This window comes from Salvelinus sp. IW2-2015, linkage group LG25 (genome assembly GCF_002910315.2).
Source record: "Salvelinus sp. IW2-2015 linkage group LG25, ASM291031v2, whole genome shotgun sequence".
NCBI lineage: Eukaryota > Metazoa > Chordata > Actinopteri > Salmoniformes > Salmonidae > Salvelinus > Salvelinus sp. IW2-2015.
In genome coordinates this window covers 10,683,132-10,706,449 of record NC_036865.1, presented here as the reverse complement: position 1 = coordinate 10,706,449, position 23,318 = coordinate 10,683,132, and the positions used below count along the sequence as shown (strand labels likewise).

The 23,318-nt window shown below is 43.8% G+C and overlaps 1 protein-coding gene across 4 annotated transcripts; it reads left to right on the top strand.

Moving 5' to 3' along the window:
- The first annotated feature begins 98 nt into the window (after window positions 1-98).
- Window positions 99-21,645, top strand: nt5c2a (5'-nucleotidase, cytosolic IIa). 4 transcript variants are annotated; one of them, XM_023970508.2, is made up of 20 exons: window positions 99-173; window positions 2,383-2,501; window positions 3,151-3,189; window positions 10,196-10,269; window positions 11,614-11,731; window positions 12,057-12,152; window positions 12,287-12,378; window positions 12,839-12,896; window positions 12,988-13,081; window positions 13,726-13,779; window positions 13,903-13,986; window positions 14,071-14,112; window positions 14,249-14,356; window positions 14,487-14,553; window positions 16,462-16,632; window positions 16,752-16,803; window positions 20,404-20,464; window positions 20,600-20,776; window positions 20,972-21,204; window positions 21,492-21,645. In XM_023970508.2, exons 2-20 carry the CDS (start codon window positions 2,404-2,406, stop codon window positions 21,541-21,543), a joined length of 1,770 nt encoding a protein of 589 aa, XP_023826276.1. In that variant the 5' UTR covers window positions 99-173; window positions 2,383-2,403; the 3' UTR covers window positions 21,544-21,645. The 4 variants fall into 4 exon arrangements, with proteins under 4 accessions (XP_023826276.1, XP_070290997.1, XP_023826277.1 ...); XM_023970509.2 differs by lacking the exon at window positions 99-173 and adding an exon at window positions 709-793; XM_070434895.1 differs by lacking the exon at window positions 99-173 and adding an exon at window positions 1,262-1,285.
- The last annotated feature ends 1,673 nt before the right edge of the window (window positions 21,646-23,318 follow it).

Sequence of the window (23,318 nt, the reverse complement as noted above, 5' to 3'; positions counted from 1 at the left end):
ATAGACATTCAATGACGCCTACAAATAAGAATGTTCCAGTAGGCCTATTATTATAACATCTGTAATATGGACTGTTCATTCTATGTATTCCATTTCTATCTACATATTCTGCACCAGGCTTCGCGCATGCTCTGTGAATCATTAGCTACCCACTCAATATTGCAACAAGACTGGTGAGTAGCTTGTCTCATCCTGTGATTCTAGCATAAATAGTAGCCTAACAACGTGGTATATAAACGAAGCATACACGACATGCAAATATGTATTGATTATTCTCGAGAGTGTGGACTAAAAGAGCCGGCTGCACTAAACTGACTTGCTTGCTTTTAGCTTAGCTAGCAGCTGTCGTGGTTGATTGGGGGGGGACAGAAAGTCTTTCTTCGTCCCGCAACGAGATATTATTGAACAATGGTTCGTTGCTGGACGAAGCAAATACAGTAATGTTCCGCTAGCTGTCAAAATATCTCTACCTAGCAAACTTTAGCTGACTTGCTATTGTTGCCTGTTAGCTAGCTCTAGAAAGAGTGACTGTTCTCATGTGACAAGGAGTTGTCATGATTGAACAAAAAGATCTGGGACTGAGTCGGACTCAGAACACCCTAGAAAGCTCCTCCCTATGTCCCTCTATCCATTAGCTAGCAACTTAGCTAGCTAGCTGTTGCAGATTTGCTTGTTTTATCGTGTAGAGTCTGAAGATCATACCTCAGACGCTGTGAGACATGCAAGCAGAGGGCCGGATGTCGAATGGTGCCTGAGTGGATGCTGCGTGATCTCCACGCCACCAACAACACAGGTGGTGAAATTCGATTTTCTAATTAGAAAAACAAATTGTCCGCCCAATGTGGAAAGTTGTCTAAGGCTTCACACACAAACATATATTAAATACTGGGCTCGAGTTAGTTTTGTTTATTTTAAAGGGCGAGCGAGAAATAACCTGTAATATTGGTCGCCAATTGGTTAACGTTAGTCTTCGGGAAGCATGAAAGTTGTTATAGTAATTTATTACAGAACATTTATAAGTATGTCATTAACATTATCCAAAAATAATAACTTAGCAAACTCTGCCAACTTCGACCACAACGATTGTTGCTAAAATAGTAGCCTATGTTGCGCGCTAACGCTTCGAACACACCGACAGTATATTGCATTTTGGTACACCAGAATTACATTTATTTCCAATGAAACACTGTGTTTGGCTTGCGTTGCAGAGGCAGTTGCAGTGTGGTGCATATGTTGGATTTATCGAAATTATGTGTTGACGGCTTGACAGAAATGGTAGCAGAAGGTGAATGTTGAACTTTTGTTGCATGCATCACGCATTTTTGTATTTAACTTTATTTAACTAGGCAAGTCAGTTAAGAACAAATTCTTATTTACAATGACGGCCTACCGGGGAACAGTGGGTTAACTGCCTTGTTTAGGGGCAGAACAACAGATTTTTACCTTGTCAGCTCAGCGATTCGATCTAGCAACCTTTCAGTTACTGGCCCAACCACTAGGCTACCTGCCACCCGGATACATATCCAGATGATGCTGCCTACTATTGTGTGCAATGACACAGTCGGTGTATTCGAAGCATTAGCAAACGTTCTCTCTGCGTGGTGTTTTGGGAAACATGTTATATCTTCGGTCGTGCTAGGAAAGATGCATGGTTAAAACTCATAAGCCTAAATTCCATCGTTATCGGGAAACCAGGCCCTGGTCCAGAGCTAGTGGCAGATTAAAGCTCTGGTCCAATGCATTAGTGCAGTGGGCACATACCATTTGAGACGCATGCGCTTTGAGATTCACTTTCAGTGCGCACCAGGTGCAGCTGCATGCTTCTCGTTTAATCAGCCGATCATTCGATTTTAACATTGGATGACCCAGATTCCATTATCTTTCCAACTAGGCTACTGTGGTTGTACACCAGTAGTTAGTTCCACAGCTGTTCTCGTAAATTTGTACACTTGGTTGATGCACCTTGTTGAAGGAGCTTGCTGCATGTTCTTGCATTGTTATGTTCAGCTGCCCTTATTTGAGGATGTCTGTGTTTAGACTTGCACAGAGGGATTAACTGCGATTCCACTGTAGTGAGCCTTATTTTTGTTAGAAACTAGTTTACTCCAAGGCTCAGAGTACAAACAAGCCTGCCTCGTGATTTTCAGAAGGCCATGATTTCCCTGAAGGCCATGTTATAAAAAAAATCCACAGTCAATAATAAGTATAATTTTTTAAATGATTGAGTTCAGCCTCAAACTCTTGAAATACTTATCATCTGAGCATGGGAGGAGCTTAATTGAGGTCCCTTCAACCTAGACAAGAGGGCTACACCATTTTACTGCTGCCATAGTTCCAGTGACAACATACCGGTCCTTAAAGCCTATTCACTTTGATTCACAGAAATAATTCAAACGGTTCAAGATGACGTCATGGAGCGACCGCTTACAGAACTTTGCAGACCTCCCAGCCAACATGGACGGCTTGGCCATGAAGAAGTATCGGCGTGAGGCCTACCACAGGTACAGAATGAAGATGCATAATGTGTCACCGAAATGTATGCTTTGAGAGCAAGTTTCCGTCAGGTTAAGGTCATGGCAATTAGCCTGAGTGCTAGTCTGTTTCTGCTCTCTTGCCAACTCCTTCTCACTCATTGTCATGCCAAACATGACAATGAGTGACAAGGGGTAGGCGTGATAGCACAAACAGATCTGGGACAGGCTACATGGATATATCATTGCTCCTTTATTATTGCTTATGTGCAATGTAGGCTAATTTATCTTCATAGTTTTCATGTGTTATCGAAGGTGTGTGAAACACACATACTCCCGATTCCATACAACATTTAATGTTTAATAAATTGATGTATAACTATGTAGTGTAATAAACATGTAAGAAAGGTCTTTTGGGTGTCGATATCGTGTGGCCGGCAACCATTTCCGGGTAAAAAGTCTGGTGGTGTTGTCATGGTGTCGTGTCTTCCTTCCTCATTCTGTGGTTGAAAATCTACATACCCTTTCCAAATAAGAAAACAGGGGCACTGTCTATGCAACAAGTCTAAAAGCAGTGTAAGAACCACCTTATTTATGTGGTGTGCATCACTGGAGCGCAGGCTACGACACATTCACATTCAGTGGTAATGCTATCGCACATGTATTCTCTATTACAAAGCTTTCCAAGGGAACTGGCCCAATACCATCCTGCAATGAGGTACGCCAAACTTTTGTTGAACCTCAATACTGACTGAATGACCCTTTTGTACATGTGTATTTATTCTCCATTCAAACTCCATGTATCCCATGTTCATACTGACACTAGCCCTCTGTGTGCTGGGTAGGTCCCTGAGGGTGGGTGGTAGTAGGTGGTCATGAGTTCTTGGTGTGATCTCTCTTCCCCCTCAGTCTGCCCTTCATTCCCCCTCTCTTACTGCATCACCCCTCACCCGCTCCTAACGCCACCTCCCCATCGCCATCAGTCTGAAGTCTTATCCCATAACATCTGAATAGAAACTTCAGGCCAGAATAGTGTTGGAGGAGGGCAATTCCACAATAAAAAGGAATTACGCTGAGACTACGATTTTTCACTTTAAAATGTATGCCAAACAAAAACCATTGATTTTCAAAGTTTAAAAACCATTCAACTCTATGCACAATGACTACTTTGAAGAATTTACACAGTGAAAAAAACATTTAAAGATGAAAAGTTTGGTAACAGAATTACAGTAAAATCTCCCTCCGTTTTATTCTGTTACTGCATAGTTCTTCCTCTAAATGTGTTTTTGTAAAATTCTCTAGAACTTGTTAAAAGCAGTCCTTGTGCATAGAGTTCTATGGTTTGTTAAACTTTGAAAGCAATGGTTTTTGTTTGGTATACATTTTAAAGTGAAAAATCTGAGTGAGTGAAATTCTGTTACAATGGAATTGCCCAGGAACAGTATGGCTTTGTTGGTGCGAGGGAGTATCTAGAATGTTGTTGCCTACTTTGCTTCCTATTAGATATATTCAACTGATCATCTGCATCATTTCCCTTGGTGCATTTTCAAGCTTCTTTTGTTTTAAAATGGTTTTCACATTTTCATTGTGTCTGAAATGTAAACTTCACTAGAGGTATTTCCTGTTGGTCCGRACGATGTAGGCTTCTCATAGTGAAAATACCTAGTGTCCGAATAAATACAAGACGAGCCGAAAGTGTCTCTTAAATGGCATCAAAAAGGCCAGTGAACTTCAATGTGTTGCTTTGTTGCATATTCACACTAGCCCAGCACTTAAAATGCATGTCCAACACATTGCTCCATTCTAAGTGATGTGCTAGTGGGGGCCTAGATATTGGAGTCACTGTGTCCTTCGGTTGGTGTGCTACCTTCTGTTCTCTTTTGAATCAAAATTAGCCGTAGTGCTGTGAAATGATTCCTTCTTCCTCTGTTGCTTTTTTTGGAATAGATGTCAGGCAAGAGTTGACTGCACAGACTCTGGAGTGGTTGCCAAGGCCTTTCAGTATGCCCATGGGCACCAGCAGCAGACAAAGCACTTGCCTAATTCACTTTCACTGGAAAAGAGGATTACCTGAGCGCTTCATTGTATCGTGGATTGCTTATGTTATAACGGAATTGACTCAACGTAGCAGTGTGTAAGCACATTTGTGGACATATAATTCAATACAATGATGCCAGGTTTCAGGGGAAATCTGAGGAAGGCTTAATGAAGTTTGAAGTTCAGATGTGTGTAGCAGACTACGTAACAAATGTCGAAACGGATTTGCATGCCATTGATGTTGTGAWTTCTTTTTGAGTTTGAGTGATACTTGGTTGTTTCTTTCAATCTAGACATTAGGCTAGTCTCCCAACAAACCAAAGCTGTGTTCGAAAACTCATACTAACTGTACTATTTGTGACGTAAATTGAGTATGTAGTATGCTTATTGGTCATAGCATGGATATAGTTAGTATGCCAAAAMTTCCCGGATGTCATACTGAATTCGCCAAAATACGAAGTATACAAGCAGTGGGCACTATTTCRGTGCTTTTAGGGCCCATAATGCAATTCTTCAGAAAATGGGCGAGGATTCARAACGTTTTCAGATTTGAAGAAAATGGCGGAAAATATGCTGCTGATGTCCGACGAGAGCGGATACAAATTCATTGCTTTAATTAATTATGACAAATGTTGAGCAATGTAATAAAGTAATGACTTTTCAAATAAATTACGTTACACGTTATMTTGGCTAATAATTCTTTAGCTACGAACCACATAGCATGACAGTAGTATGTGCCAGTATGTTAGCTAGTTACCGTCCTAACGTTAGTTGGCTACTAATATATCAAACTTGCCAGGCAGTATATTAACTATAATCTAACTAATTACCCAARATTTATTGACTTGATTATTAACATCATTCTTWGCTAAGTGGTATAGTCGGTTTGTTTTCTCAATGGACATTGTTTATTCTGTCTATCTACTCCGATTTCAGWGCACTCGTCTTGAGTGTGCCAGAGCGCATTTACGAACGCTCAACACCCGTTGAATATATGGCCGGTGTCAGTAAACGTRGMCAAAAAAAAGCGTCATTAAATTGTTGCCAGGAAAACAGTCACGAGGGCGAGTAAAATGGTCAGAGTGAGGTGTTCTCTAATTTGTGTCTGGAAATGGCTAGCAAGATAGTTAATGTTAGCCAGTTAGCTATATGTGTCTGGAGATAAACTCAGCAAAAAAAGAAACGTCCTCTCACTGTCAACTGCGTTTATTTTCAGCAAACTTAACATGTGTAAATATTTGTATTTACATAACAAGATTCAACAACTGAGACATAAACTGAACAAGATCCACAGATGTGATTAACAGAAATGGAATAATGTGTCCCTGAACAAAGGGGAAGGGGGGTCAAAATCAAAAGTAACAGTCAGTATCTGGTGTGGCCACCAGCTGCATTAAGTACTGCAGTGCATCTTCTCCTCATGGACTGCACCAGATTTGCCAGTTCTTGCTGTGAGATGTTACCCCACTCTTCCACCAAGGCACCTGCAAGTTCCCAGACATTTCTGGGGGGAATGGCCCTAGCCCTCACCCTCCGATCCAACAGGTCCCAGATGTGCTCAATGGGATTGCGATCCGGGCTCTTCGCTGGCCATGGCTGAACACTGACATTCCTGTCTTGCAGGAAATGACTCACAGAACGAGCAGTATGGCTGGTGGCATTGTCATGCTGGAGGGTCATGTCAGGATGAGCCTGCAGGAAGMGTACCACATGAGGGAGGAGGATGTCTTCCCWGTAACGTACAGCGTTGAGATTGCCTGCAATGACAACAAGCTCAGTCCGATGATGCTGTGACACACCGCTCCAGACCATGACGGACCCTCCACCTTCAAATCACTCCCGCTCCAGAGTACAGGCCTCGGTGTAACGCTCATTCCTTCGACGATAAACGCGAATCCGACCATCACCCCTGGTGAGACAAAACCGCGACTCGTCAGTGGGAAAGAGCACTTTTTGCCAGTTCTGTCTGGTCCAGCGACGGTGGGTTTGTGCCCATAGGCGACGTTGTTGCCGGTGTTGTCTGGTGAGGACCTGCCTTACAACAGGCCTACAAGCCCTCAGTCCAGCCTCTCTCAGCCTATTGCAGACAGTCTGAGCACTGATGGAGGGATTGTGCGTTCCTGGTGTAACTCAGGAAGTTGTTGTTGCCATCCTGTACCTGTTCCGCAGGTGTGATGTTGGATGTACCGACCTGTGTAGGTGTTGTTACACGTGATCTGCCACTGCTAGGATGATCAGCTGTCCGTCCTGTCTCCCTGTAGCACTGTCTTAGGCGTCTCATAGTACGGACATTGCGATTTATTGCCCTGGCCACATCTGCAGTCCTCATGCCTCCTTGCAGCATGCCTAAGGCACGTTCACGCAGATGAGCAGGGACCCTGGGCATATTTCTTTTGGTGTTTTTCAGAGTCAGTAGAAAGGCCTCTTTAGTGTCCTAAGATTTCATAACTGTGACCTTAATTGCCTACCATCTGTAAGCTGTTAGTGTCTTAATGACCGTTCCACAGGTGCATGTTCATTAATTGTTTATGGTTCATTGAACAAGCATGGGAAACAGTGTTTCAAACCACTTACAGTGAAGATCTGCAAAGTTATTTTGGTTTTTACGATGATCTTTCCAGGAACCTGTAAAAGGGACATTTCTTTTTGTGCTGAGTTTAGCTAGCATGATAGCTAATGTTAGCCAGTTAGCTTGGGTGATTGACTGCCGCTGTGAGGTCAGAATGCTCGGATCAACCCTATTCCTCAGCCAGAGCGTCCAGTGACACGCTCCTAGAGCGAAACGCTCTGAATTTACAAATGGACAATCTGACAACGCTCTGGAGCACACTCTGGAACTCCAGACTGAATTTCCGACCACAGCCAAAATCGTAAAAATGTCTAGCTAGTTATTTGTTATGCTAACAAGCTAGCAAGAGGTTGCATAGCAACAGTATCCACTTCCGTTAGTCCGGCGAAGCGCTAGTACGCTAAACTGAAAAGATACCATTTGTTTACAGTATACCTAAATGAACTAGTAGTATACAGTATTTTAGTATGGGTATTCGAACACAGCTCAAGTCTTTTCAGGAAGTGGGTTAATGCTGACACTGACACAGCAGTGATGCAAGACTACGGGTCCTTTTTGTACAGTGGTTCTTCCATTCTGTGTGGATTTCTGCTAATTTCCTTCAAATTATTTTCAAGCAAACACCAATTATTGTTCATGTATAAGCCTACATGTAAACAATGCTAAAAATTGTCAAAAGTAAAAAATCTTACTACAGTGCCGTGAAAAAGTTTGTCCCCTTTCTGATTTTCTCTATTTTTGCATATTTCTGATACCGAATGTTATCAGCTCGTCAACCTAATATTAGATAAAGGGAACCTGAGTGTACAAATAACACAAAAATATGATACTTATTTAATTTATTTAATCAACATTATGCAACACCCAATGCCCTGTGTGAAAAATAATTTGCCCCCTTACACCCAATAACTGGTACTGTCACCTTGAGCATTTTTTGGTTTTCGAGCATGAACTGCTTGTTGCAGGTCCTGCTACAACATCTCAATCTGGTTTAGGTCTGGATGACTAGGCCATTCCAAAACTTTTACYTGTGTTGCTTTTCAGCCATTCTGACGTAGAKTGACTTGTGTGTTTTGGATCATTGTCTTGCTGCATGAACCAGCTGCGCTTCAGCTTCAGCTCACAGACAGATGGCCTGACATTCTCCTGTAGAATTKTCTGATACAGAGCACAATTCAAGGTTCCGTCAATAATGGCAAGTCGTCCAGGTCCTGATGGAGAAATGCATCCCCAAACCATCACACTACCACCACCGTTCTTGACCGTTGGTAGGATGTTCTTATTGTGGAATGCAGTGTTTGGTTTTTGCCAGACATAGTGGACCCATGTCATTCAAAAAMTAAACTCAAGTTTGCCAAAAATACCCTCGATGCACCTGGATGGCCATAAAGACTCTGGAAGATTGTTCTATGGACAGATGAGTCAAAAGTATAACTTTCTGGACGACATGGGTCCTGTTATGGACAGGGATTTTTCTGCCATTGAAATCCTTGGGTGGGCTGCCTAAAAAAACAACAACTTGTGAACAACTAAAACCAGATAGAAYGTATGTAAAAAAAGATAATGGACCTGTACACAAAACATTAAGAACARCTGRTCTTTCCATGWCKTAGACTGACCAGGTGAATCCAGGTGAAAGCTATTATCCCTTATTGATGTCACTTGTTAAATCCACTTCAATCAGTGTAGATGAAGGGGAGGAGACAGGTTAAAGATTTCTTTTAAGCTTTGAGATAATTGAGACATGGATTGTGAATGTGTGCCATTCAGAGGGTGATTGGGCAAGACAAAAGATTGAAGTGCCTTTGAACGGAGTATGGTAGTAGGTGCCAAGCTCACTTGTTTGTGTCAAGAACTGCAACGCTGCTGGGTTTTTCACTCTAAATAGTTTCCTGTGTGTATCAAGAATGGTCCACCACCCAAAGGACATCCAGCCAACTTGACACAACTGTGGGAAGCATTGGAGTCAACGTGGGCGGCATCCCTGTGGAACACTTTCGACACCTTGTAGGGTCCATGCCCCGATGAATTGAGGCTGTACTGAGGGCCAAATGGGAAGGTGCAACTCAATATTATGAAGGTGTTCCTAATGTTTGGTATACTCAATGTATATTTTTTAATAATATATTATTTGAGAATTAACAATCACCAAAATAAAAGCTAGGTAGTCAGGGAGAATGGAATTTTCCATTGTCACGTTGTCACGCCCCCCACCTAATCCTCTTTTTGATCCAGAAAAAAACCTTGATGTCTGGTGAAAAACAAACGCTGCATTCCACAGTAAGAARCGCATACCAGCGGTCAAGCATGATAGTGGTAGTGCGATGCTTTGCTGCCTCAGGACCTGGATGACTTGCCATCCTTGAAGGAACCATGAATTGTGCTCTGTATCAGAGAATTCTACAGGAGAATGTCAGGCCATCTGTCTGTGAGCTGAAGCTGAACTGCAGCTGGGTCATTTAGTAAGACAATGATCCAAAATACACAAGCAAGTCTACATCAGAATGGCTGAAAAGCAACACATTTGAAGTTTTGGAATGGCCTAGTCAAAGTCCAGATGTAAACCTGATTTGAGGTGTTGTGGCTGGACCTGAAACGAGCAGTTCATGTTTGAAAACCTAATAATGTCGCTGAGTTAAAGCAGTTCTGCATGGAAGAGTTGGGAAAAAATCCTCCACAGCGATGTGAGACTGATCAACACCTACAGGACGTGTTTGGTTACAGTCATTGCAGCTTAAGGTGGCACAACCAGTTATTGAGTGTAAGAGGGKAATTTGTTCTTCACCAGGGGCATTGGGTGTTTCATAGTGTAAAAAATATGCAACAATTGAGAAAATCAAAAAAGGGGAAAATACTTTTTCACGATACTGTATATGAAATATGGCCTTTGAGTTGGACTCATTTTTTTCTCAGACTTTGTAAAGATCTGCGTAATCCTCGCTGTGAATGCATATTTTGTATGGACACATTTAGAGTTGCTACTGCAGTGCTCCACTTCTGTACTGTTGAACTCAGGACCCTGTCCTTTACTATCATCTGTTTTCATGCAAAGTATCCTCTTTAGGATATGTTCATCATCAGAACCTCTGACTGACTAGATACTCTACTTCCTTTTCAGAGTTTTTGTGAACAGAAGCTTGGCAATGGAGAAGATTAAGTGCTTTGGTTTTGATATGGACTACACTCTGGCAGGTAGGTGTACACTGAGTGTACAAAACATTAGGAACATCTTCCTAATATTGAGGGCATGGACTCTACAAGGTTGGAGTCAACATGCTGGCCCATGTTGACTCCAATGCTTTCCACAGTTGTCAAGTTGGCTAGATGTCCTTTGGGTGGTGGACCATTCTCGATACACACGGGAAACTGTTGAGCGTGAAAAACCCAGCAGCGTTGCAGTTCTTGACACACTTTAAACACATGCAACTGGGACCTACTACCATACACTGTTGAAAGGCAATTAAATATTTTGTCTTGACCATTCACCCTCTAAATGGCACACATACACAATCCATGTCTCAATTGTCTCAGGGCTTAAAAATCCTTATCTAACCTGTCTACTCCCCTTCATCTACACTGACTGAAGTGGCATCAATAAGGGATCATAGCTTTCACCTGGTCAGTCTACGTCATGGAAAGAGCAGGTGTTCCTAATGTTTTGTACACTCAGTGTGTGTGTGTGTGTGTGTGTGTCCATGTTTTATGTGTACTGACAATGCCTGCATGTTTAGAATGCCATGTGTACAGTCGCCTGCTCAAATCAAATCAAAGTTTATTGGTTGCGAACACAGATTTGCAGCTGTAGTCGCAGGTGCAGTGAAATGCTTGTGTTGATACAGCAGCTTACTCCCTTGCATGTAGGAGGTCTCGATATAGCCTAGAACCTCAAGTGGGCCAGCTCTGCTTTTTGTGACACGTGTAGCCTGGATGACATTGTTTGTACCTTACGCATACGTCACCCTCTCAACCAGTAACCCCCCCCCCCCCCCCCCCCCCCKCTGCCCTCCTTTGGGTCTCTGAAGGATAACTGTAACCCAAGCGGCTCACATCCGCCTGTTTATAGAGCCCCGTCACCGTCCCATAAACAAGTGCTGCTAAGGGGTTGTGTTTCCACACAGTGAGTGGGGAGAAACAACCGTTGGGGGAGGGGGGATAGGGCTGTGGGAGTAGCGCCAGGAACTAAAGGGTTTTTGACATGCCAACCGCTACAGGTCATCTGCTTCCATAGCCACTATCTGCAGTGCAGTCGAAGCACTCTTAGTGGGTCGTGTGTGTCGTGCATGTGCTTACATGTGTTCTGGATGTGCACGTTATTCACTTAACATACCCATACCAGATTCATTTCAACTGTCCACAGAGGACACATATAAATCCCTCCCTATGTTCCAGTGTGTAGGCCCTATCGTGCTTTGTCAGTCTCGCCACATAAATCTGTCTCCCTCTCTATGAACACGGAGAGACCGCATTGTAGCTCTCTCCCAGTGAGTATATCACCCTGTACTACAGTAGCTGTATCCCTCTCCCTGCTTACTGCAGTGTATAAATCACCTGAGTACGAGTCGCTGGGATTTGACCTGACCGTGGAACGTCTCATCCACATCGGTTACCCACAGGAGCTGCTCAACTTTGTCTACGACCCCGCTTTCCCCACCAGGTCCGTCTGACATCACACGTTCACATCAGTTAGTTATTAGTAAGGCCAGACTGAATTCTTATGAATAACATTATAGAGTTGTCTTTGATTTGGTCAATTATAATTATTTATTTGTTTTCTAACAGTACTTGGTTTGAACCGATTTCATTTCACAAATATATGATTTAAAAAATAACTTAGGGTCTTGAGGAAAATACTCCCTTTCAGTCTGGCCCAGGTTAAAAGTTACACATCTCAGTTAGTAAGCCTTTTTAGAGATGATGGCTCCCATCTCACACACATATAAACGGTTCTGACAAGTTGTCCTACCACCCTCTGGTTCCAGAGGCCTGTTGTTTGACACGATGCACGGGAATCTGCTCAAGGTCGACGCATACGGCAACATCCTGGTCTGTGCCCACGGCTTCAACTTCATGAGGGGGTGAGTTCTGCTGCTCGTAATGATATTACCCTCACACCAAACATTTACCATGTGCTCATGCCAAATACCCTCATATTGCACATACACACACCGTATAGTCATATCATACTCATTTAATCACTCTGTTCCTTTAGGCCTGAGATCAGGGAGATGTACCCCAACAAGTTTATCCAGCGTGGAGACACTGACCGCTTCTACATTCTGAACACACTGTTCAACCTCCCTGGTGAGAGAGCAGTCTTCACCCCATTTCACCCCACTCCAAATCTAATGACACAACCTTTAAAAAATTTCAATTGCAATTAACCTTAAATTCATAACATTTTCTAAATGAAAAGAAACCAATAAATACAATTACTCAACATCAAAAAATCGAATTATCTTTCTCAAAAATGTTTGTGCTCTTATTTTTTTGTTCTTATATTATAAAAAAAAATACAAAATCGTAAAAACAATTTGGGTGACCCCACTGACCCTGAGTTTGAATACCACTGCCTGAGTGACATTCACTGAACTGTGTTCACAGTCTCTCTGATACTGTCCACATTACTGCTCCAGAGTACTGCTCAAATACTCCACTGGTTGTTGTTCAATAAGTTAGTGTTGTTTTTTTATTTTCTGAGGAATGTCCTTTTTGCTGATGTCACATTGGTGTTTCAAATGGCCTTACCTTGCTCCCTCTTCAGAAACCTACCTCTTTGCTTGTCTGGTTGATTTCTTCACCAACTGCCCCAAATACACAAGGTGAGTGTGTTGCTCTCCCTCTGAAAACGGAATCATTTTGAATGATTATCAGATAGTTTGGGATTTCTAATTCAAGTACTTGTGGTCCCAGCTGCGAGACTGGCTTTAAGAATGGAGACCTCTTCATGTCCTACAAGAGCATGTTTCAGGATGTCCGTGATGCTGTGGACTGGGTCCACTTGAAGGTAAAACAACCTCCCTCCCTCACTTCCTCTTCTAAATCCATTAAAGTATTTTTCACTGAATATGGTTATATGCACACAGTAATACGATTTATTGTGAATAGTCAGATTAATATAATAGTTTYATTAAAACATTTACATGCTTTGCAAGAACGATTTCCCTAATAATCCTGTTTCCATGGACACTAATGGGACTTTGAGAAATGCAGAAAATCGGCACTCGAAGTAAACYTTGTAAAACAGCGACCATGTTATTTTTGGGAAGCTTATTTTATTCTGAGTTCGGACATACAAAGTTTACGTGAAAAGTATTTCTAAGATGTATACTTCACTTGCGCGTAAGAGGAAGGCTTGCACTGCTGGTGCTGCCACATGCACAGATCAAATACACTGCCGGACCTCCGATTAAGGGGTTTACATGTGCTAATAATTGGAAAGATTGCTCAGAAAACCAGGTGTTTTAATGGGCGTATGCTTACTTCGTTTAAGATAAGCAGAGTAAGGTGTGTACATGACTATTGCCATACTCGGCCTACTGCCATAATCTGTTTTTAATATCGGGTTATTTGTGTTTATGTAAACATACTTCTTGTATCTGTTATTCCTTCTATTCCCTGTCTAAATGTTTTGTCGCCTGTTTTCATCAGGGATCTTTGAAAGAAAAAACGGTGGAAAACCTGGAAAAGTATGTGGTCAAGGATGTAAGTAAACTTCACATTCATTTAATTGCATCTGACACATTTTCAGGGACCTTGTCTTTTTTAACACCTGTAAACGTATCACTTAAAATGTAATTTGCTTAATTTATTTTTTCTTCATTAAAGGGGAAGCTCCCTCTACTCCTGAGTCGGATGAATGAAGTGGCCAAGGTGTTCCTGGCCACCAACAGTGACTACAAATACACAGAGGTGAGGCCTACCGACTGTACTGTACATAACCCCATACACAATCAATGAACATCACGTATAACGTCTCTCTGTTTATCATTTCAGAAAATAATGACATACCTGTTTGACTTCCCCCATGGTCCGAAGGTAAGAGACTGAATTGTCTTGTTTAGATTCTTGTTGCTTCCTTTCCGACCTAAGAACTCTAAGAGAAGAGGGGTTTAGGGGAGGCGGCAAGCTGCTGAACTGGAACAGAGGTTCAGTGTGTATGTTTGTGCTGCAGGTGGGAATGCCCCATCGGCCCTGGCAGTCCTACTTTGACCTGATCTTAGTAGATGCCCGCAAACCCGTGTTCTTCGGAGAGGGGACAGTGCTACGGCAGGTCGACACAGTGAGTGTTTGTGTTTGGGCTCGAGTATGCGTTAAACCGTCTAGCAGTGTGGTACCTGTGTGTGTGCACGTTTTTGTGTGTTCATGTTGGCATTGCCACGATGACCTTACCAGAGTGCTTGCTGTTGCAGACCACAGGCCGGCTGAAGATTGGCACATACACAGGACCGCTGCAGCACGGCATCGTGTACTCTGGAGGTAACGCACTCCTGACACATCATTTATACAGTGCATTCTGAAAGTATTCAGACCCCTTGACTTTTTCCACATTTTGTTACGTTACAGCCTTATTCTGAAATTGATTAAATTGTTTTTTTCCCCTCATCAATCTACACACAATACCCCATAATGGCAGACATTTTTGCAAATTTATTAGAAATAAAATACTATCACGTTTACATAAATATTGAGACCGTTTACTCAGTACTTTGTTGAAGCACCTTTGGCAGCGATTACATCCTTGATTCTTCTTGGGTATGATGCTACAAGCTTGGCACACCTGTATTTGGGTAGTTTCTCCCACTCTTCTCTGCAGATCCTCTCAAGCTCTGTCGGGTTGGATGGGGAGCGTCGCTGCACAGCTATTTTCAGGTCTCTCCAGAGATGTTCGATCGGTTTCAAGTCTGTGCTCTGGCTGGACCACTCAAGGACATTCAGAGACGTCCTGAATCCACTCCTGCGTTGTCTTGGCTGTGTGCTTAGGGTCGTTGTCCTGTAGGAAGGTGAACCGTCTCCCCAGGTCCTGAGCACTCTGGAGCAGGTCTTCATCAAGGATCTCTCTGTACTTTGCTCCATTCATCTTTCCCTCGATCCTGACTAGTCTCCCAGTCCCTGCCGCTGAGAAACATCCCCACAGCATGATGCTGCCACCACCGTGCTTCACCGTAAGGATGGTGCCAGGTTTTCTCCAGACATGACGCTTGGCATTCAGGACAAAGAGTTCAATCTTGGTTTCATCAGACCAGAGAATCTTGTTTCTAATGGTCTGAGAGTCCTTTCGGTGCCTTTTGGCAAACTCCAAGCCGGCTGCATGTGCCTTTTACTGAGGAGTAGCTTCCGTCTGGCCACTCTACCATAAAGGCCCTTTTGGTGAAGTGCTGCAGAGATGGTTGTCCTTCTGGAAGGTTCTTCCATCTCCACAGAGGCACTCCTGAGTTCTGTTAGTGACCATTGGGTTCTTGGTCACCTCCCTGACCAAGGCCCTTCTCCCCCGATTGCTCAGTTTGGCCGGGCAGGCAGCTCTAGGAAGAGTCTTGGTGGTTCCAAACTTCTTCCATTTAAGAATGATGGAGGCCACTGTGTTCTTGGGGACCTCCAATGCTGCAGACATTTTTTGGTACTCTTCCCCAGATTTGTTTCTCGACACAATCCTGTCTTGGAGCTCTAGGACAATTCCTTTAACCTCATGGCTTGGTTTTTGCTCTGACATGCACTGTCAACTGTGGGACCTTATATAGACAGGTGTATGCCTTTCCAAATCATGTACAATTTAATTTACCACAGATGGACTCCAATCAAGTTGTAGTAACATCTCAAGGATGATCAGTGGAAACAGGATGCACCTGAGCTCAATTTCAAGTCTCATAGCGAAGGGTCTGAATACTTATGTAAATAAGATATATATTTTTTTTTTTACTGTTTTCACTTTGTCATTCTGGGTTTGTGTTTAGTTTGATGAGCATCATTTTTTTATTTAATCCATTTTAGAATAAGGCAGTTCAAATTGTGGGAAAAGTCAAGGGGTCTGAATACTTTCTGAATGCACTGTATATACAAATATCGTTCATAAATTAGAAATGTATTGTTGACACAAACATGTAAGTAGAACTTCCATACTGTCTCATTTCCCACAGTATGCGTGTCTGTTTGTAGCCTGTACGGATACACTCTTTAGGGGCCAGGGAATTTACAAGGAGCCAAACATCAACAGCCCTATTCGAATACTTTGGAAAAGTATTCTAATCACTGATATGACATGACTAACCCTTTTCACCTATCACTATCGTGTGGTAGTTGAACCTCTAGTGATTACTCAGAGGAAGGAAACGGTCCAGTGCAAAGGTATTCCAACAAGGCCTTAGTTTTCAGTTTTCTCTCTCCTCACAGGTTCCTCTGACATAGTGTGTGACCTGCTGGGGGCCAAAGGGAAGGACATAGTATACATTGGGGACCACATCTTTGGGGACATCCTCAAGTCCAAAAAACGCCAGGGATGGAGGACCTTCTTGGTGATCCCTGAACTGGCTCAGGAGCTGCACGTGTGGACTGACAAGAGCTGTGAGCTTAACACACCCATGTCATAGATACTGATGCTTGACAACAGTATTTGGGTATATTTGTGCGTCTTTGTACACTGTTGTGCATCTCTTACAACTGTGTGTGTTTCTGTGTTCCAGCTCTGTTTGAGGAGCTCCAGTCTCTGGACATCTTCCTGGCAGAGCTCTATAAGTGAGTGTCTCTGCCTCGTCTACACAGTAAACTGAACCACATCCTGACAAAACTTAAGCTCAAGGTTGACATACTAAATTAGGCATTGTTTTATTGACCGAATGTGCTCTATCAAAATCAAATAACATTTTATTTGTCACATGCTTCGTAAACAACAGGTGTGGACTAACAGTGAAATGCTTACTTACGCGCCCTTCCCAACAATGCAGAGAAAGAAAATAGAGAAATAAAGGAAAGTAAAACACGTAATAATAGATACACAATGAGTAACGATAACTTGGCAATATACAAGGGCTACTGAGTCGATGTCCTGGGTATGAGATAATTGAGGTAGATATGTACATATAACTATGAATAAAAGTGACGGATAGTAAACAGTAACAGATGAGATGAGTCAAAAAAAGTTAGTGCAATTAGGGTCCATGCAGATAGTCTGGGTAGCTGTTTGGTTGGCTTGTGGGTATAAGCTGTTCAGGGTCCTGCTGGTTCCAGACTTGGTGCATTGGTACTATGACTTGGGTGGCTGGAGTGTGATAATTTTTAGGGCCTTCCTCTGACACCGCCTGGTATAGAGGTCCTGGACAGCAGGGAGCTCGGCTCCAGTGATGTACTGGGCCGTACGCACAACCCTCTGTAGTGCCTTGCGTTTGGATGCCCACAGTTGCCGTACCAAGCGGTGATGCAGCCAGTCAAGATGCTCTCAATGGTGCAGTTGTAGAACTTTCTGAGGATCTGAGGGCCCATGCCAAATCTGTTCAGCCAACTGAGGGTGAAGAAGCGTTGTCGTGCCCTTTTCACGACTGTGTTGGTGTGTTTGGACCATGATAGATCCTTATGGATGTAGACACTGAGAAACTTGAACCTCTCAACCCACTCCACTACAGCCCCCTCAATTTGAATAGGGGTGTGCTCAGCTCTCCTTTTCCTGTAGTTGACGATCAGCTCCTTTTGTCTTGCTGACATTGAGGGAGAGGTTGTCATAGCATCACACTGCCAGGTCTCTTACATCCTCCCTATAGGTCGTCTCATTGTTGTCGGTGATCAGGCCTACCACTGTTGTGTCATCTGCAAACTTAATGATGGTGTTGGAGTTGTGCGCGGCCACACAGTCGTGGGTGAACAGGGAGTACAGGAGGGGATTAAGAACACACCCCTGAGGGGGCCCCGTGTTGAGGGTCAGTGTGGCTAATGTGTTGTTGTCTACCCTCCCCACTTGTGGGGTGGCCCATCAGGAAATCCAGGAACCAGTTGCAGAGGGAGGTGTTCAGTCCCAGGAATCCTTAGCTTGGTGATGAGCTTGGAGGGCACTATGGTGTTTAACGCTGAGCTGTAGTCAGTTAACAGCATTCTCACGTAGGTGTTCTTTTTGTACAAGTTGGAAAGGGCATTGTGGAGTGCAATTGAGATTGTGTCATCTATGGATCAATTGGGGCGGTAGGCAAATTAGAGTGGGTCCAGGGTGTCTGCGATCATAGTGTTGATGTGAGCCATGACCAGCATTTCAAAGCATTTCATGGCTACAGATGTGAGTGCTACGGGGCGATAGTCATTTAGACAGGTTACCGTGAGGTTCTTGTGCACAGAGGCTATGGTGGTCTGCTTGAAACATGTAGGTATTACAGACTGCGTCAGGGAGAGGTCAGCGCATGCTCTGAGTACGCGTGCTGGTAATCCGTCTGGCCCTGCGGCCAAGTGAATGTTAACCTGTTTAACCCCTAAGGAAAGATGAGACTCTGGATGGAGACTGTTTTACGTAACAAAATGAGGAAAAGGACAAACTTCCTTCAGATTTTTTGGGGGGAACTCTGTTATTCAATGTGTTTGTATGGGCTAATAGCAGTAAGGCCAAATACATGTTTTATTTATTTTTGATACTTCAAGGGGTCTTAAAATCCAAAATCAAATAGCCAAATAATCCTTACAGGTTAAAGGTCTTACTCGCATTGGCTAAGAAGAGCTGATTAAACTTGTGCTTTCATGATTGGTTCAGTGTTGCTTGCCTCGAAGCGAGTATAGAAGGCATTTTGCTCGCCTGGTAGGCTTGCTTCATTAGGCAGCTTGCGGCTGGGTTTCCCTTTGTAAATCCGTGATAGTTTACAAGCCCTGCCACATCCGATGAGTGTCAGAGCCGGTGTAAGGGATTTGATCTTAGTCCTGTATTGATGCTTTGCGTGTTTGATGGTTTGTCTGAGGGCGTAGCGGGATTTCTTATCAGCGTCCGGGGCCTTGAAAGAGGCAGCTCTAGCCCTTAGCTCAGTGCTGATGTTGCCTGTGACCTATGGCTTCTGGTTGGGATATGTACGTACGGTCACTGTGGGGATGTCGTCGTCGATGCACTTATTAATGAAGCCGGTGACTGATGTGGTAAACTCCTCAATGCCATCGGATGAGTACCAGAACATATTCCAGTTTGTGCTAGTGAAACAGTTCTGTAGCTTAGCATCCGCTTCATTTGACCACGTCTGTATTGATCGCTGGCACTGTATCTCCTGTTTGAGTTTTTGCTTGTAAGCAGGTATCAGGAGGATAGAGTTATGGTCTGATTTGCCAAATGGAGGGTGAGCTTTGTATGTGTCTGTGTGTGGAGTAAAGTTATTTCGCCTCTAGTTGCACAGGTGACATGCTGGTAGAAATTAGGTATGACTAATTTCAGTTTTCCTGCATTAAAATCACCTTCCACTAGGAGCGCTGGCTCTGGATGAGCATTTTCTTGTTTGCTTATGGCCCTATACAGCTCGTTGAGTGCGGTCTTAGTGTCAGCATCAGTTTGTGGTGGTAGTTTAAAAAATATATATATTTTGTTTTGACCCCTTTTTTCTCCCCAATTTCGTGGTATCCAATCTTGTCTCATCGCTGCAACTCCCGTACGAAACACAAACCAAACAAGCCGCACTGCTTCTTGACAAAATGCCCACTTAACTCGGAAGCCAGCCCCACCAATATGTCGGAGGAAACACCGTACACCTGGCCACCGTGTTAGTGTGCATGCGCCCGGCCCACCACAGGAGGCGCGATGGGACAAGGACATCACTGCCGGCCAAACCCTCCCGGACGACGCTGGGACAATTGTGCGCCACCCCATGGGTCTCCCGGCTGCGACAGAGCCTGGACTCGAACCAGGATCTCTAGTGGCACAGCTAGCGACTGCGATGCAGTGCCTTAGACCACTGCGGGAGGCCGATAGGATAGTTTTGAACGGAGCTCATAAAGGTTTTTCTCCAGTGATTTTATTTACTCGCCGCCGTAGCTTCATCAGGGTCCCCGCACGTCGGCCTCTATATCGCAGTCTCTTTCTTTTCCCGAGTGTCGGGGCCTGGTCTGGGGGTGAGCAGTATGTCCTGTGCAGCTAAATAAAGGTTAGTGATGTCCAGAAGCTTGTTTCCTATGACCGGAAAAATGGCGGAAACATTATGTACAAAAAAAGTTAAAAGAATCGCAACAAAACACAGAAAATAGCAGAATTGGTCAGGAACCCGTAAATCAGCCGCTATACATTTTGGCGACATTCCTATTCTACCATAGAATGGCGAGACAAGTACAAATGAATATAGCTTGACTCCACCAAAGCCCAATCCAATAGAACTGTTTCTCTGTCCACAGAAATCTTGACAGCAGCAGCAACGAGAGACCTGATATCAGTTCCCTCCAGCGCAGGATCAAGGTACACACACACATACTGTACACCCTGCAAACTGGCACCATGCACATATGCATACCCAAACGTACACATAGCATACAGTGCACTCAACCTCTAAATCTTCTAACTTTCTTTCTTCTCTTACCCTGTCCGCGACAGAAAGTGACCCATGACATGGACATGTGCTATGGGATGATGGGCAGTCTGTTCCGCAGTGGCTCCAGGCAGACTCTGTTTGCGTCACAGGTGATGCGCTATGCTGACCTGTACGCTGCCTCCTTCATCAACCTCCTCTACTACCCATTCAGCTACCTGTTCAGAGCAGCACACGTACTGGTGAGTTCAGCTAATGTTGTCTCATAGGACATCCGGATGTAAATTCCCTCGTTGGATACAATAGTTAGGACAAAACGAAGGAACGTTGTTTGTCTGTATGAAGACAATACATTGAGAGCAGCACTACTATGGGTTGCTTTTTGTTCTCTGTGTGGATTTGTATGACACTTCCTCCCTCGTGCCCTTCTCTCCCAGATGCCCCATGAGTCGACGGTTGAGCACGCCCACGTGGACATCAACGATACCGAGTCGCCCCTGGCAACCCGTAACCGCCACTCCGTGGACCTGTTGGAGTTAGACTGTAAGAGGCACCAGCTGACCCGCTCCATAAGTGAGATCCAGCCCCCAAACCTGTTCCCACAGACCCCCCAGGAGATCACCCACTGCCACGATGAAGATGATGACGAGGAAGAGGAAGAGGAGGAAGAGTAAGCAGGGAGAGGAGGCTCGCCAAAGGGTAGACTTTTACTTTAGGGACAGATCTAGGATCAGTTTAGTGTCTAGTGGCAAATTCCTACTACTCCAGGAGGTGTATAGCGCGTAGTGTTGTGTAGCTAGCTAGGTAACTGAATATTCCCAGCAAAGGGATTGGAGAGGCTCAGTAAGTGTCAGGATTAGGGTAAGGGTTACACAGATTTTAGTTGTACCGTTTGTATATATTTCTCAGCACAGGCTATGTAAATGTTGTTTGTTTTGTTCTTTTTGCTTGGTGAAGTTTCCAGAGAAGTTTCCAGATGGAGCTCTTCGGACCACACCTAAGAGACTGATGGTGACTTGGCCCCCTATAGCATGCCTGCACTGACCTGGCATCATTATGCAGTCAGTATCACATACATGAGCCGTGCACGCATAGTCTTGACAACCCCACCCTAGGCAACACAGTGACTAGGGTCTGGTTTCAATGGTGGACTCTTTTGGCATAGAGCAGGGATGGGCCACTTTGATTGGTGTGGGGGCCACATGAGGTTCCGTTTTTCGCAGGTCTGCATACTCACATGTGCATAGCCCTTTTCCCACCACATTGCAAGCAAAACATTTTTGCAGCCCCTCTCTTGACACCAAAGAGTTCGTTTTGTGCAATTCTACACATTTTGCCATGGGGTGTAGAGAAAATGTTGCAGTTGTAAAGCAACTTTGCTGCAATTCTACACATTTTGCGGGGGAGGTAAATTGATCCAAAGGACTTCAAAAGGGAGCGGCCCGCCAATTGCCAATCCCTGGCATAGAGGAGCTACGTCACTGCCTATGTCGATAATAAGGGAGGGAAAAATCTGGGGCTTTCCCAACAAATCACGCGGCAGACATGCCGGAATGTCACGATTCAAAACCAAGGTTTGCTGGCAAAAACATTGCAGTGCTTTTAGTTAAGGATGCAAACGGGCCACGTGAAATTCACTCATTTAAAAAGAACCTCTATGATCGTCATCTTGCTAGCTACTATTTTGTATTTTATTCAAGTTGATAAAGTTGTGACGTAGGCAATGATGTAGTTCCTCTATGCCAAAAGAGTCTTGAAAGCAGACCCTAGCCTAGGGTCGGGTTTTCCAGACTAATGCACTGACGCTGCCCTGCTACTGTCCCCTAGCTGTGAGTGGTGTGCCTTTTAGTTTGTTTTACTGAATGAAACTGTTCCCTTGGTTAAAGATGCACTATGCAGAAATCGCTCTGCCATTTCCTGGTTGCTCAAATTCGAATAGTTTGCCTAATGTCAGTATATGTGACGAAACAAGCAAGTTTAATGTATAGAATCATTGTACCATGTAAACCGCACTGAGATATATTTTCCATAACCAAAAATAGTATATTCAGCTGTTTGAAGCTGGTATACAAAACACAAGTAAAAGACACAAGCGAAACTTCAGCACGGTAAGCATAGAAATAGGGCACATAGAACAGATCTACCGCTTCTTAGACTTGCTTTCAATGAGAACGACAGATCTATAATTCACATTTCTATGTGAATTTGGTTGCGGTCGCCCAAAAAGTTACATATTGCAGCTTTAATGTTTTAACCACCTAAGGAACAATAGTATAATTTATATGGAGTCCTATTTGCACCAGACTTTGTGGTTATAGAAATGCTTTTCTCTAAACTGTTATAGAATAGTATTTTTATGGAAACAGAGAGCATGTGATGGCTGCTGTGGAACAGTATAAAAGTTTGTGATCATACGCACATTCTTAAAAAACGTAGGTGCTGGGCTAATAAAGAATACTTCTGAAGAACAGGAAGGCCTGTTTATGCTCCCAAAAAAGCTCTGAATTGGGTGCATAAACTGTGTGTGGGCCTTCCTGTTCTTTGCTGTGGTACAGTACACATCTGTCTGAGGAATGTGACAAATAAAAGTATCACGTTACGTGACGTTACACAGCAACTGCAGATCCAGAGCAGCCGGCAGAAGCCGCAATTCTCCTTTTGGCATCTGGTTACCTGCTCTAGTTACCAGATTTCTCCTAGTAATTTACCATCCCCCACTGAATGATAGACTACATTTCCCAGAATGCAGTTGTATTCCATAGCTCAGCCAATCAGAGTCCCAGT